General features: G+C 34.0%; 2 protein-coding genes across 2 annotated transcripts; one reads left to right on the forward strand and one right to left on the reverse strand.

Moving 5' to 3' along the window:
- The first annotated feature begins 1,361 nt into the window (after window positions 1-1,361).
- LOC108710651 (homeobox protein siamois-like) lies at window positions 1,362-2,456 on the forward strand. Its single transcript, XM_018251765.2, has 3 exons — window positions 1,362-1,683; window positions 1,802-2,019; window positions 2,370-2,456. Exons 1-3 carry the CDS (start codon window positions 1,362-1,364, stop codon window positions 2,454-2,456), a joined length of 627 nt encoding a protein of 208 aa, XP_018107254.1.
- An 8,159-nt stretch (window positions 2,457-10,615) lies between these two features.
- LOC108710652 (homeobox protein siamois-like) lies at window positions 10,616-12,665 on the reverse strand. The gene is made up of 3 exons (XM_018251766.2): window positions 12,049-12,665; window positions 11,484-11,701; window positions 10,616-10,889 (listed from the first exon to the last, which is right to left on the reverse strand). Exons 1-3 carry the CDS (start codon window positions 12,368-12,370, stop codon window positions 10,749-10,751), a joined length of 681 nt encoding a protein of 226 aa, XP_018107255.1. The 5' UTR covers window positions 12,371-12,665; the 3' UTR covers window positions 10,616-10,748.
- Window positions 12,666-16,186: the final 3,521 nt, after the last annotated feature.

The following is a 16,186-nucleotide window of genomic DNA, read 5'->3' on the forward strand; positions in this document are numbered from 1 at the left end:
AAAAAAACATCCCTCAAGCCCAGGAAAATGGAAAGGGGGAGAGATGTGAATGGGAGTGAACAAATGTAAAACGAGGCAAGAAATAGCAGGGTGGAGGAAAATGTGGTAAATAAAAAAAATAATATTTTAAAGTAAAATGAGAAAGTAGTATTTTAATTAATGGTAAAAAGACAAGGGAAATAAGCAGTGGCGTAACTAGTTGTTACTGGGCCCCATAGCAAATTCAATTTAGGGCCCCAAAATATTTATAAGTTGGCCTATTTTACCAAGATATATTAAAATTGCTCATTAATTAGGGTCTCACTGGGCCCCCTACACTCCTGGGCCCCCCTGCAACTGCAGGGTCTGCTTCCTCTATAGTTACGCCCCTGGAAATAAGTAGAGGTGCTAATCACAAACAACAGAACCTGTATATACAAAGATTAATTTGTGGTATTAAACACAGGCAGGAGCCAATTCCATGGCTTCTCTACAAAGTTGTTGAGTGATAGTGTCACAGTGAGGTTACAGCTCCTTTTTGTGTTAAATTGACAGTTTCTTTTACTCATTAATTTCCCCTGAACCAAAAAGTCCAAAAACCACAGCTGTAAGGGAAGCAAATCTAAATTCTGACTTTAGATTCTACCAAGGTCCTTACTTGGAGAGGCAATATAATTTATAGGTGCAGACATATCTTTTTCAAAATCAAATGAACATTTATGTCAATGACCTACCTGTAAATGAAATCTAAAAAAACAGGAAATTGATAAACCCTATTAATCACCAACACATTAAATATGAAGAAATATAGTCTAAACAACATTTGGCAGTATCAGAGCTTTGTTATACAGAATCAGTTTCAATTTAAACAAAAATATGTAAGTAATAACAACAATAATACGACTGATATTTATGTATAATGTTATTGATTTTATTCAACTTAGTTTAAAAACATAAGCTGAAACATTTTTAATTTTACAATAATATTACAAGTATTATGTAATTATTTCTTTGTATTCCCTCCCTATTTAAAATTATACTATTTGAAATGCAGTATAGATAAAATGGAAAATGTGAAACATTTTTTCAAAAATATTTCCCATTTGAATAACACATCGGATATACAGTAAATACCTTTGAAATATTCGAAGTTTCTTTCTCTCAGTCTACATATCATTTCCATAAAAACACAATGTAGATTCTGGAATAAGGAAGGTAAGATCAAGGAGCACTTGAGGGTGTTGCCCTCTTTGCAGAAACATCAAAGAGCTTCTCCTTGCCCCTTAATACACATCTTGGACACACCCACTTTCCATTGGGTATATAAACGAAGCCGTGCTTGTTACCCAGCATTCTATCCAGAAGCACTTAGAGGCGCAGACATGACTTATGATGCTGATCTTGAGGAAATTATCTACACAGCGCTAACCCTACAAGATGACTACCCCATGTTGGCTTCACCTCTGAGGGACCAAGACATGATCTACCCTAATGTCTTTGGGATGTTTCATGATCTTAATCTGACTATGGAAGCCCAAGAAAAACTGCAGGAAGGTTTAATTGAACTTTATTCTGTCTTGGGAATCCCACAAGGGCCTCCTATTAACAGAAGCCAGTGGAAATTAGAATCTGAAAAGGAGACACCATCTTCTGGGATCAGCACTAAGTATCAGGCCAACAACCAATCATCCAAAGGCCGTAAAAGTAAGTGTCTTTCTTAACCAGCACATTTGTTTTCACATTTATAGTAGTATAAATATAGTACATTACTTCCATAGAATGCATTTTATTAACAGTGTTTCTTTTTCTTATTTTCCAAAAGGGCCAATGTATGAAGTGGAGCAGAGGGAAAGCAAGAAGCCCAGAATCCAGGTGACTGATCATCTGCCTCCTGCCAACACCAGATGTAGGAAAAGGACAATTTATTCCAATGAACAAACCCTCTTCCTCCAGAATCAATTTGATCTCAACCCATATCCAGACTTTGTGAGCAGATGTCATATTGCCAAGATAACTAGAATCCCCGAGCCCAGGATACAGGTAACTATGATGTAGCATTTTTTTTTTTAAAATAAAGATGTATTAAAACAAGGTATTCATACAAAGAGAGGCAGATAGCATTACCATATTCTATACTTTGCACTAATTTACAGCTCTTCATGGAATATACTTATGGAATATAATTCCAATCTCTTGCGTGGTCTAATGCATCTGATCCAATGAAACCGCATCTCTTAGTTCCTTATAATTCCTAACTCCAGTTTTATCCCATACGCCAAAGACATACGGGATTGCCTTCTAATAAATTTGGTGAAGTGAATGATGTATAAACTCTATGAATCACTGTGGAATATGTTGGCATCATACTGATTATTATTGTTTTTCACCAGGTTTGGTTCCAGAACAGAAGAGCAAGGCATCTTCCAAGAGCAACATCTTCCCAGAAACCAACTTTCACAGAAGAAAATACTTCTTGAAAAGAACCAAATCCTTGTCCTTCAACTCATCTGAGGACTTTAAGATCAGTTCTATTATGTTTTTAGATGTGCTATCAGCTGCACAATGTTATTCTGGAATCATGGTGTACATTGATGGACAATTGTCTTAATATAATCTGCCAATTCATTTCTTAATTATAATGCACAAAGTTTTTTTTTTTCTTCTGTATTATAGATTTTGTGGCCCTCATCGTTCAACTCAAGGATATTTTGACAGGCCCAGAATGAAGTCCCAATTAAGTTTGCACTGAATTTCATTATTTTTAAGTACTTAATTTTCAAGAATTAAAATTAATATTATAAGCACTTTATTTGACTGTAATGTAGGGTACATAATTACTGAACACGCTCAAAGCAATTATTACTAAAAAATGTATTTTGATATTTAATCAACGTTAGGTTTTCCAATTGTGTTTTTCTGCAATACTATGTAATAATTTTTCATTTTAATAAAAAACAATATTTCGATTAGAATTTGTCTGATGTCATTTATGTTAAAATACAGATGAGGGGTGAAAGAGGAAAAGGACTAATTCAGAGAAATGGAAAAATACTATAAAGTTAAAAATAGATAAGAAAGAAGGGGGTGTGAAGTGAGTTGTAGTTTACATTTCAAATATTTCTGGTAAATTTCCATGAATCTCTCTACCTCCCCTTTCCCAGTTGCCTTAGATAAAACCTTTGGAAATATATATATATATGTTTCTGTCTTTTGGGAGGGTTTGTCAAATATTTACATGCAAGAAATTACTATATCAAAGAAATCTGTTACACTGAAGACTTTTAGGGGCAGATTTATCAAAGGCCGAAGTGAATTTTCGAATTTAAAAACTTCAAATTTCTAAGTAATTTTTGGGTACTTTGACCATCGAATAGGCCAAATTCGATTTCGATTCGAATAGAAAATACTTCACATATTCGACCATTCAAAAATATCAGTCTCTTTAAAAAACTTCGACACTCTGCCACCTTAAACCTGCCGAATTGCTATGTTAGCCTATAGGGACCTCTTAGAACCTATAGGCAGTATTTGGCTAAGTTTTGAGAAGTCGAAGGATTTTTTTGTACGATCGTACGATCTTAAAAATCCTTCGACTTCGAATGTCAGAATACCTTATTCGATGGTCGATTTTCAAAGTTTTCTTCACTTCGAAATTTGACCCTTGATAAATCTGCCCCGTAAGGTATATTATAATATAGTATAATAATAGGGTGGATAATGAACTTCTTTTGTAACTGTTTACCATTAAAATTAATATAACAATTTCTAGATATCTACTCTATTTACAAACCTAATGATATTTGTAAGATGTAAAGTACAATGTGGTTATATTCAACAAAAAGGTAACATATTTCATAAATTAATTTTGACGTATAAAATTCAGCAGGCAATGTTAATGTTTAAATTGGTGAACTAACTGGTCACAATTTAAAATGTTACTATTGAAATGCACATATTTAGAAAAACCACATGGAATGCTAATGACTATAAAACTTTGAAGTTTCTCTTAGACAATCTGCATGTAATTTGCTTACTAGTAATATGCAGATATGTTCTCAGCTATGGTTTAATATGGAATGGGAAGCCTGGGTAAGATCAAAGGGCATTCATGGGTGGAACCCTCTTTTAAGAAACATCAAAAGCCATAATTTGCATTCAGGACACACCTACAATTCCTCTCAGAAATAATATCTGACCCAGAAATAATTGAGACAAACACATGTATTTAGACATTTAATTGGGGCCAAATGAAAGGCTACTAGAAGACTTTATCATGTTATCTCTGCCTTTAATAATATTTTGAAATGTGTTTTCATAGTCTTCATTTTATTCTTTAAATAGTGTTGTTTTTGGAGATGTTTTAAAGTAAAGAAATAAATATGCTTGTGTGGGTATTTCAGAATTAAAAAGGTCCTTAATATTTTTTATCACAATAAATCGTTGTTGTATATTTAACAGAATGTGACATATTCGAACGTTACTTTAATGTGAATGTGCAAAAGAAAGGAATATAATATAATAGTAAATATCATTTCACAGACACAATAATAATTGTTTGATATAACAGACCCAAGAAAAGTTATTATGAAACGTTATTTTTACACAAATTTGATCTTAGAATAAAAAATAAAAAAATCCATTGTATTAAAGGGAAAACATTTGCCACATTGAAGATAGTAATAGTGTGTAATATGCATTTGTTTTTCAATAAAAATATTATTTTGAATTTGTAATTTTCGTTAAACATTTCATTTCAGCAAAGAGAGGGAGGAAAAATTATTTTTACACAAATTAGACCTACAAATAAAAAATATATTGTACAGGTATAGGATCCCTTATCCGGAAACCCGATATCCAGAAAGCTCCGAATTAAGGAATGGCTGTCTTCCATAGACTCCATTTTATCCAAATAATCCAAATTTTTAAAAATGATTTCCTTTTTCTCTGTAATAATAAAACAGTAGCTTGTACTTGATCCCAACTAAAATATAATTAATCCTAATTAGAAGCAAAACCAGCCTATTGGGTTTATTTAATGTTTAAATGAATTTCTAGTAGACTTAAGGCATGAAGACCCAAATTATAGAAAGATCCGTTATCCAGAAAACCCCAGGTCCCAAGGATTCTGTATAACAGGTCCCATACCTGTATTATAAACAGAAAATGTAAGATTTATGTTAATATGATACAGTTAATACTTAATATTCCAGGAGAAAATATTTGTAAGAAGCAGTTTGGCACACCACATTGGTTTTCTATATTTTACTAATGCAGATCACTGAAAACCTTTGGAATTTAAACAATTTCTCCTACACAATCTACATTTCATATCATAGTAACTGCTCCCCCATAATGTTTGATATGGAAAGAGAAGACTGGGTAGAAATCAAAGGGCAGGAGTGTCACCTTTTTTTAAGAAACATCAAAGGGGAGCTCTTTGTTCCCCAAAATACAACCTGAATACACATAGTCTTCTCTGAAAAATAAACTACACCAAAGACTCTTGTTAAATTGGACCACAAAGAAGCTCATAGAAGATCTGAACCCCTGAAGGACAAAAATATGGCCTGCCCCAGCTTTGTTAAAATTGTCATGAAAGTTAAAAACTATAACATATATATAAAACTTAAAAACTATAACATATATATAAATATATTGCACAATACTCTGTATACAATCAGGAAATACTATAAGTAGTACTTAGTAAAAATGTAAGTAACTGTAAGAAGAAATAATTATACACAATATATACACCAGAATATAATGTAGTGTAATATACTGTACATAAAAATATGATGGACCCAGTTATAAACTGTCATCGATGATAAGTGATATTTTAAAAAGAAAGGAAAAGAAAAATAAACAATAATACAAGCATATATAGTTATCCGGAAACGCGTTATTCAGAAAGACTCCATTTTATCCAAATAATCCAAATTTGTTAAAATAATTTCCTTTTTCTGTGTAATAATAAAACAGTCGCTTGTACTTGATCCCAACTAAGATATAATTAATCCTTATTGGAAGCAAAACCAGCCTATTGGGTTCATTTACATGATTTTCTAGTATACTAAGGGACCCATTCACCAAGCTCGAGTGAAGCATTCGAAGTAAAAAAACTTTGAATTTCGAAGTGTTTTTTGGGCTACTTCGACCATCGAATGGGCTACTTCATCCTTCGACTCCAACTTTGAATCGAAGGATTCGAACTAAAAATCGTTCGACTATTCGACCATTCGATAGTCGAAAGTACTGTCTCTTTAAGAAAAAACTTCGACCCCCTAGTTCGCCACCTAAAAGCTACCGAACTTAATGTTAGCCTATGGGGAAGGTCCCCATAGGCTTGGCTAACTTTTTTTGGTTGAAGGATATTCCTTCGATCATTGGATTAAAATCCTTCGATCGTTGGATTAAAATCCTTCGATCGTTGGATTAAAATCCTTCGAATCGTTCAATTCGAAGGATTTAATCGTTCGATCGATGGATTATTCCTTCGATCGTTCGATCAAACTTTTTGCTCAAAATCCTTCGACTTTGATATTCGAAGTCGAAGGATTTTCATTCCCCAGTCGAATATCGAAGGTTAAGTAACCCTCGATATTCGACCCTTGATGAATTTGCCCCTTAAAGTATAAAGATCCAAATTACTGAAAGATCCATTTTCCAGAAAGCTCCATTACAGAAAGGCTGTCTCCCATAGACTCCATTTTATCCAAATTTTAAAAACAATTTCCTTTTTCTGTGTAATAATAAAACAGTATCTTGTACTTGATCCCAACTAAGATATAATTAATCCTTATTGGAAGCAAAACCAGCCTATTGGGTTTATTTAATGTTTACATGATTTTCTGGTAGACTTAGGGGCAGATTTACTAAGCTCGAGTGAATTTTCGAAGTTAAAAAAGTTCGAATTTCAAAGTAAATTTTTGGGTACTTCAACCATCAATAGGCTATATTCGACCATTCGACTTTGATTCGAACTATTCGAAGTAAATATCAATCGAATATTCGACCATTCGATAATCGAAGTACTGTCTCTTTAAAACAAATTTGACTTCATACTTCGCCAAATTAAAGCTACCGAAGTGCAATGTTAGCCTATGGGGATCTTCCAGAGCACTTTTCTAAGTTTTGTTTGGTCGATCGATCGCTAAAAATCGTTAGTTTCGAACGATTTAATTGTTCGATCAAACGATTTCTATTCGATCATTTGAAGGGTTCGAATTCGAGGGTCAAATTTCTAAGTTTTTTTCACTTCGAAATTCGACCCTTAGTAAATTTGCCCCTTAAGGTACGAAGATCCAAATTACAGAAAGAACCATGTTCCGGAAAGCCCTAGGTCCTGTAACAGGTCCCAAACATGTAGTTTCATGAGAATCTACATCAACCTAGAAGAAAAATAATTATAAAATGTTTTACTGTTTTAACTGTTTCTAAATTAAAAATATAACTATTTACCCAAGGAAAGTTTTTGGAATTTAATGATATAGATTTAAAAAATATATAAATGGTTATACTGAAAAATAACAGAAAGGTTACTATATGTTACTTATTTACAAACATTTCTGGTGCACTAAATTGAATTAAAACTCAATATCGTGAAATTTAAATGTTCTGAATATACAGCTAAAGAGCCAAAAAAGTATTTTTTTTATACAAATTTGACCTATAAAAGTATTTTTTAAACAGATATAATAACTCATTGTATGAAGATATGTGTTAATATGATGCAGTTAATGGTTTAAAGTCCAGGAGAAAATATGTATTTTTTAAAACCAGTTTATGACCAATTTCTTCGCAAACATTCAGATTTTTTAAAAGCTAAAAAACTATTTGCATGTCATTATCATACATAACAGTTCACCTTTTATGTTTGATATGAAGAAAGAAGGCTTGGTAAGAATCAAAGGGCAAGAATGTCTCCCTTTTTTAAGAACATCAAAGGAAAGCTCTTTGTACCCCCAAAATACACCCTGAATACACATAGACTTATCTGAAGAAAATACTATTATTATACTCAAAGACACTTGTTGAATAGAACCGCAAAGCCCTCATAGTAGAAGATTTTGATCTTGTCTCAACCTCTGAGGGACAAAAATATGGCCTATCCCAGCTTTGAAAAACTGCCATAAAAAAATAAAACTGTCATAAAAAAATAAAACTGTCATAATCATAAAAAGTACAACCTAGGATAAACTGCTTCAAAACATCTAATATACCCATTAACCCAATGAAAATGACTGATGATAATAAATTCTAGATTTTTCCAAGTCATATATATATTGATATTAATTTAGATTAAATGTATTTAATTGATATATTTTTTAAATAACAGAACAGTTACTATATGTAATATATGTATATATGTGTAATTTGCTTAATGGTTTAGATGCAGTTTTGTGTCTGTCCATATCATTAGTATAGGATTCATTATTTAGTTACATTCAAAAATCCTGGATTTGGTGTCTAATTTACTAATTAATATATATATAGGCATGAAATGCATTAGGTATATATATATATATGACTAGATTTAAATGATAAAAAAAACACTTTTGTAAAAGCATTTATAGTGATATAACAATTCAACAGAAGATACAAATGTATATTAAACTTTATCTTACATTTTTAAACTTTTATACATTTAGGGGCAGATTTATTAATGTTCAAGTTGTGTTTTCGAGGTTATTTTTAAGTTTTCGAGAGTCAAAAACAGATTTTTCGGGTTAAAAAAAACCCTTGAATTTTCTGAGATTTAAATTCACCATCTAAAACCTGTCAAGGTCATGTAGAAGTCAATAGCAGAGGTCCCTTGAACCATTTGTAGATGTTGATAGCCTTCCCTTCATGATGGTCCAGTTTTTCTGGAGGGTTTCACTCAAAAACTTAATTAGTTCAAACAATTCAAGTTTTTTTTATTTTCTCTGAAAACTCGAATCAGTCGAAGAATCTAGTTTTTGGGTTGTTGACCCTGAACTCGCTGTTTCAAGTTTTTTCTTCAAACTAGTTTTAAACCAGGTTGAAACTAAGTTTAGGAAAACTAAACCCCCAAAATAAATAATTAAGCAACGGATTACATCTCTGACCTTGAGCCACCAATTTGTGATGGTCTGTGCGTTAGAAAAATTCAACAATAGTTGTAAGTCCCTCCAAAACCAGATACAAAAATATTTATTAGGACACAGTAGAAAATGGTCTACGGGTTTCGTGCCTGTTGGGGTACTTACTCATAGGTCTGTGTGTTGCCTCAGAGATCACCTGACCAGAAATACTGCAGCTCTAACTGTAACAGGAAGAGATCACCTGACCAGAAATACTGCAGCTCTAACTGTAACAGGAAGAGATCACCTGACCAGAAATACTGCAGCTCTAACTGTAACAGGAAGAGATCACCTGACCAGAAATGCTGCAGCTCTAACTGTAACAGGAAGAGATCACCTGACTAGAAATACTGCAGCTCTAACAGTAACAGGAAGAAGTGTGGAAGCAAAAGACGGAACTCTGTCTTTTAATTAGCTTGTGTGACCTAACATGTATGGTTTGTTTGCTTTGTTTGTGTGCACCGTGAATAATACAATCCCAGGGGGCAGACCTCGGCAGCTTTTACTTGGTGCAGTTTTGTATTAGAGTTTTTTTATGGTTTTTACACTAATGTAAGTCATTTCTAAGCCACCAATTCTGAACCCAAAAAAAATGTTCATCTAAAGAAAAAGCATCTAAACAGGAACAGCCTAATGCATTTCATGCCTAGGCTTATGATTCAGTGCATCTGTTGGCACAAAACATGTAAGGCTTTTTCTTTGAATAAACGTTTTTTTAACTGCACCACCTTGATTGTTTTGGTCCAGTCTTGTGCTCACCTATACAACTTTGGAATAACACGATTAATAAGAGACCGAAGACTTTGGTCCTACTCCAGTATGTGCTACTAATAGATTGTAAAGACTCTTTATTCTGAATACTTCTAATTTGGTACCTTGGCCTCACTCCTCCCTTTTTTACCTCTTACTTCTTCCTTCTGTCTTTGTACTTGTTTGTAATTTAAAAATCATGCTAAAAAACCTTTTAAAAAAAGGAATAAAAACTCTTTAAAAAGATACAATTTTATTGATTACCAAGTAATATTACAAAATTATAATACATATATTTATATCATTAAATGACAACCATTGCCTTAAAATAAAACTAATTAACTACAAGTATTGTCATGTGATTCATTAACTGTACTCTATATAATACAATACAGTGAAAAGAAGTGCCGAAAATAAGTATTTCTTTCTAAAAAAAGGAATAAATAAATGATAAATAAGTTGAAATACTGATTATACATACTGCATATGTTGGTGGTCATTTATAGACTAAAGATCCATACCTTCAGTTAATGAGCCATATTTATATAAAGGGTAATAATATTATAGAGGGATGGGACCTATTATCCAGAATAGACCTTAAGTCTAGGTCTATGTAAAGTTTAGGCCTATATAAAAATTAAATAAACCAATAGGCTGGTTTTACTTTCAATAAGGATTAATTATATCTTAGTTGGGATCAAGTACAAGCTACTGTTTTATTACTACAGCGAAAAAGGAAATCATTTTAAAAAATTTGGATTATTTGGATAAAATGGAGTCTATGGGAGATGGCCTTTCTGTAATTGGGAGCTTTCTGGATAACAGGTTTCATTTGGCTGATAATAAGTGTCTCAAGAACAAATGTCATTGCAGTAACTTTGTCATTGGGTCCAGGAACATGTAAGGGAGCATTTCAGTTTATCCCCACAAATCTGGATACTGGGATTCTCTGAAGATAAAGCATTGAGGTTCTTCTGCAGATGATGATCTCTTTTCTTGGGGAACCTGAGAATTGGTGCCTCTGAGCAGATGCCTGGCTCTTCTGTTCTGGAACCAAACCTGGTAGAGACATTAAGACAAAGGAATTAATAAAAAAAGAGAGCACAACAAATGAAAGGTTTGGGTTAGGGTCAGGGTTAGGGTTATGGTTAGGGTTATGGTTAGCGGAGACCAAAATACAAGGCAACAAAGAAAGTATTGATCTAAAATCAAACACACACGCACATATATATATATATATGGTAATAAATATACTATAGACTCTTGTTTAGGAAAATATATAATTTATATTGATATTAATGTTGACATTATTAAACTATTTCCTAGCACAATGGGAAAATAAATGAAAGGTTTGGGTTAGGATTATGGTTTTGGTTATGGTTAGTTAAAGGAAAAATACAAGGCAACAAAGAAAGTATAGAGCAAGTATTTAACAAGGTGGCTAGAATTATAATCTAAAATCATATATATAAATGAATAAAAAAGGAAAATATATAATAGATATTAATATTAATAGCTATTTCCTAACACAATGGGAGGTCATAGGTTTCAGAATATCTATGGTAAATAAGAACATTACTATCTTAATGAAGATTTGTTTCTCTAAAAAAATAAATATCATGATATAAATTTCACATGAAATATAATAATTACCTGTATCCTGGGCTCTGGAATTCCAGTTATCTTGGCAATGTGGCATCTGCTGACAAAATCTGGATAGGGATTGAGATGAAATTGATTCTGGAGGAAGAGGGTTTGTTCCTTTGAATAAATGGTTCTTCTCCGACACCTGTTGGGTGCTGATGGTAGGAAGTGATCCGTCTCTATTCTGGGCTTTTTACATTCCCTCTGCTCCTCTTCACAAAATGGTCCTGGAGACAAAAGAAGGGAAAAATTATATAAAATATAGCTCATCATTTGAATTATATTAGGATTGTACAGCCAGATCTACAGTTTTGAGCTTAATTGGAAAGTAACCAATGGATCAGAAATGGGCAAGAAAGCTCTCTTCTATGGTAAAGAAGACCATACCCATTTATAAAGTACACAAATCCCAGAATATGTTCTACCATATAATGTAATTTATAACTGTGCAAATTTAGGATTAAACATTTTTAAGAAACAGAAAATACCAGGTAAAGTATAATTAAATTGATTTATCTAACTACCATATGACTAAGATAGAACCAAAATGTTTAGAATAGATGAGGACACTTACGTTTACAGCCTTTGGATGTCTGATTGCTGGCTGGCTTGGTGTAGATACCAATAGATAGTGTCTTCTTGGGTTCTAGGAGATGATGCTTCATGCTTCTGTTTAAACAAGGATCTTGTGGGATCTCAAGGACAGAATAAAGTTCCCTTATAGTCTCCTGCAAGATTCCCTGGTTTTCCACCCCTGGATAAGAATCAGGAAATATTGCAAAAAGACTGGAGCAGGATTTGGTTTGGTCCCTCGGTGGTGGACAGAACACAGGATAGTCATCCTGTAGGGTCAGTGCGGTGTAGATAATTTGCTCAAGTTCAGAGTCACAATTCATGTCTGTGCTTCTAAAGGCCTCTGAGTAGAATGCTGGCTCTTCACGTTCAGGCAGAGTTTATATCTCCATAAAGAAGTGGGAGTGGCTAGGATATGATTTGGGGAACAAAGAAAACTCCTTTGATGTCTCTACAAAGGGGTTTATATGACACCTGTACCCCTTGATCTTTCTCAGACTTCATGTGGCCCTTTAGGTGCAGAGCCACCATTGTGTTATTATGTAGATTTGGTGACAGACATCACAGTTAGTAAGTCTTCACAATCCTTATGTGACCTATCTTGCCTATCTTGGTTAATGAAATAACCACACTTGCCATTTAAATATAACTTTTATATTTATTATTATACAGTAAATGGTCTAGTTTTATTCTGTTCCTGGGTGTTTCTGGATTACTAAATATATAAACAGTACACATGGAACCCTATTACATTTTATGACCTTCAAGAAATCATGGATGAAGATTTTTAAACAATTTTCCAAAATTAATAAACATGTAAAATAGTTTTTATTTGATTCTGCTACCTTATTACATGTTTGGGAAAAGTATGTGAAAGAATAATACATTTACATTTTTTCAGGTGCTGTATAGTTATTATTTATATAAGCAGCTTCATTCTTTTATTCTGTTGTTCATTTTGGGGTATACTAAATAAAAATAAACTTTTTCCAATATAAACTTATAAAAAGGAAAGAGATAAACAAGAGAATCCTACAGGGACAACAGGAAAATGAAATAACTGGGGAAACTATGATGTGTTTGGTATATAAAACCCAAGGAGCCCCTATGTCCATAAATCTGGCCATTTTGTCTTCTATAGATGCCTTCATCTTTTCCATAGTCAAAATTTGCTGAATTGTACCGAAAATCAAAGCTGTCCCTCAGGCAGAGAGGCAAGAGTCCATTTGACCACAGGAAAATGAAAAGGTCTGCATGTAAATTCAGAATATTGTGATTTAAACAGTTTTTATACAGAATTCTTTAGCTATGGGACAAGTCCACCGAATATGTATTAAGGTGTCTGTGTTGGGACAACCCCTAAAACAGAGTAGTAGGGTAATTTTTTTTCAATAGTTTGAATGTTTAGTTTCTAGTGCAAAGTCTAGTTTCCCAAATATTGGAGAAGTCATTTGGACTTATGTTATCCGGAAACCCATTATACAGAAAGCTCTGAATTACGGAAAGGCCATCTCCCATAGACTCCATTTTATCCAAATAATCCATATTTTTAAAAATGATTTCCTTTTTCTTTGTAATAATAAAACAGTCGCTTGTACTTGATCCCAACTAAGATATAATTAATCCTTATTGGAGGCAAAACCAGCCTATTGGGTTTATTTAATGTTTACCTGATTTTCTAGTAGACATAAGGTATAAAGATCCAAATTATAGAAAGATCCGTTATCTGGAAAACCCCAGGTCCTGAGCATTCATGATAACAGGTCCCATACCTGTACAACATATGTAGAATCAAATCCAGTTGCCTTGAAAAAGGCTATATATTCTGGACAAACTACCTGTTCCATTTGGAGAAATTTCAGGTTTTAAAAATGGATAAGATGAAATTAGAGCCTGAATGTGAAAAACAGTTGATAAAAAGTTTAACCTGAGTTTAACATTATTGTTCTCAATGAGGAAAATCATATAAAAATTGGAGAAACTAAAAAGATTTAATGGCATTAAGACCTAAAGTGAAGCTCCTGGGGTGCAAGTCTGGTGGGAAGGAGGGGTTTTTCTTATTTATTATCTCTATAAAAAGTTCCATGAGCATAAAAAAACATTTTATTATTGTTCAGATATATCTTTATTCCTAAAAACATACACAAAAATACAATATAAAATACATTAAAAAATTCATTCCTATGGGATATTGAGAATCGTTTTCATCAAACACTGATCTCAGACTTTCACCCAATGATAAAAACACTTCTAAAAATCCCGTCAAAATGAATAGAAAGTAGGTGAGTATTTCCTCTGTGAGCTCTAATCTTACATTTGATACATTTGCCCCATAATGTTTTTGTTAATTTTTTAACAAAATTTGGTTTTTCTTTTCACACACATGAGACAGTGTGAAACATCAGAATTTAAAATATATATTATAGTAACATATGTACTTAAAATGTATGATTTTTACCTTTCCTTTCCCTCAATTTCTTCCTTTAAGTTTTTCACCTAAAGACTTTGAAGACGGAATTCTTTAACAGTTACCAAAGGTCCATGATTAGGTGTGAGGTTTAGAAGAAGATGTCTGGATAGGAAGAAGGGGAACAAGTGTCACCTCCACTTTAAACATCTTCAAATGTCAAAGTGGATCCATTTGATCTCCAATATACATTCTAGTCACACTCTTCTGTGAAGATACAGAATACCTGGAGACGGCGGTAACTGATATATTTCTTACTCTCAATAATATCTAACAATAGTTGCACGATTGTTCTTAAATGGAATTATAGAGACAAAACATGATGTAGATAAAATATATTTCATCTAAGGAAGTTATTTGCTCAATTAGACAGAAGCCTCAATCCAATAGGCTCTTCAGACCTAATAAATGTGGTCATTGTTTCCATGACTAAGAGCTCTAGGGGCATGAAATGCGTAGGGCCTTTAGGAGATGTTATTTTTTAATGTAAACCAAGAAGCTGAGCTTTTAAACTTTATATTGTGGTCCTGTTGATTTTCTAGTGTGCATGAAGCCTCTTTCAATGGTATTGCTGCCACAGTTCGGGCGCTGTAATTGTTCCCCATGAATAGCGTGCAAAGCTGATTAAACAGGACAGGCTTGGGACCATGACCAAAGGCAGTGAAGAATGTAGAGGTTCCAGAGAAGGGCAACTAAGAAATCTTAGCTATGAGGAAAGACTGGCCAAATTGGGGATGTTCACGCTGGAGAAGAGGCGCTTAAGGGGTGATATGATAACTATGTATAAATACATAAGGGGATCATATAATAATCTCTCTAATGCTTTATTTACCAGTAGGACTTTCCAGCTGACACAAGGTCACCCATTCCGATTAGAAGAAAAGAGGTTCCAGCTAAATATTGGGAAGGGGTTTGTTACAGCGAGAGCTGTGAAGATGTGGAATTGTCTCCCTGAATCAGTGGTACAGGCTGATACATTAGATAGGTATAAGAAGGGGTTGGATGGTGTTTAGCAAGTGAGGGAATACAGGGATATGGGAGATAGCTCATAGTACAAGTTGATCCAGGGACTGGTCCCATTGCATCTTGGAGTCAGGAAGGATTTTTTTTACCTCTGAGACAAATTGGAGAGGCTTCAGATGGGGTTTTGTCTTCCTCTGGATCACCTGGCAGTTAGGCAGGTTATACTGTATATAGACTTAAAAGGTTGAACTTGATGGACGTGTGTCTTTTTTCAATATAATTTACTATGTCTTAAAATGTTACTATGTCAAAATACCCAATTTGGGCCACAACAGTTAAAAGCAGGGCCAGAACTAGGGGTAGGCAGAAGAGGCAACTGCCTAGGACACAACCAAAGGGGGGCGCTGTGCAGGTACCTGTCTTCTGCCAACCACATGTTCGCTGCTCTGCCCTTCCTCCCCTCCTGGCACTCTCTCCCCTTGACCCCACTGCTGACAATCTCTCTCCTCCCCTTGGACCCCTCCCCTCCGTCACTCTCTCACCCTCCCTCCCTTCCAGTGATCTGCGCATGCGAGTGCACACTGTGCTCCAGGGACATGCGCACAGAACGCGCGCACGGAAAGGGGGGGAGCACAGTGGTGGGCCCGGTCGCCTAGGGCGTCCGGTCCGTTTGGCCCGGCACTGGTTAAAAGAGTCAACACAACTGACT

This window comes from Xenopus laevis, chromosome 3L (assembly GCF_017654675.1).
Source record: "Xenopus laevis strain J_2021 chromosome 3L, Xenopus_laevis_v10.1, whole genome shotgun sequence".
NCBI classification, from domain to species: domain Eukaryota; kingdom Metazoa; phylum Chordata; class Amphibia; order Anura; family Pipidae; genus Xenopus; species Xenopus laevis.

What these genes read in the sequence shown, in the direction of transcription:
- LOC108710651 (XM_018251765.2), top strand. Translation starts at nt 1,362, where the DNA reads ATGACTTATGATGCTGATCTTGAGGAAATTATCTACACAGCGCTAACC. An exon ending in ATCATCCAAAGGCCGTAAAA is followed by an intron (nt 1,684 to 1,801) that starts GTAAGTGTCTTT and finishes ATTTTCCAAAAG; the next exon opens with GGCCAATGTATGAAGTGGAG. An exon ending in TCCCCGAGCCCAGGATACAG is followed by an intron (nt 2,020 to 2,369) that starts GTAACTATGATG and finishes GTTTTTCACCAG; the next exon opens with GTTTGGTTCCAGAACAGAAG.
- LOC108710652 (XM_018251766.2), bottom strand. Translation starts at nt 12,370, where the DNA reads ATGAATTGTGACTCTGAACTTGAGCAAATTATCTACACCGCACTGACC. An exon ending in GACATCCAAAGGCTGTAAAC is followed by an intron (nt 11,702 to 12,048) that starts GTAAGTGTCCTC and finishes TTTTGTCTCCAG; the next exon opens with GACCATTTTGTGAAGAGGAG. An exon ending in TTCCAGAGCCCAGGATACAG is followed by an intron (nt 10,890 to 11,483) that starts GTAATTATTATA and finishes TGTCTCTACCAG; the next exon opens with GTTTGGTTCCAGAACAGAAG.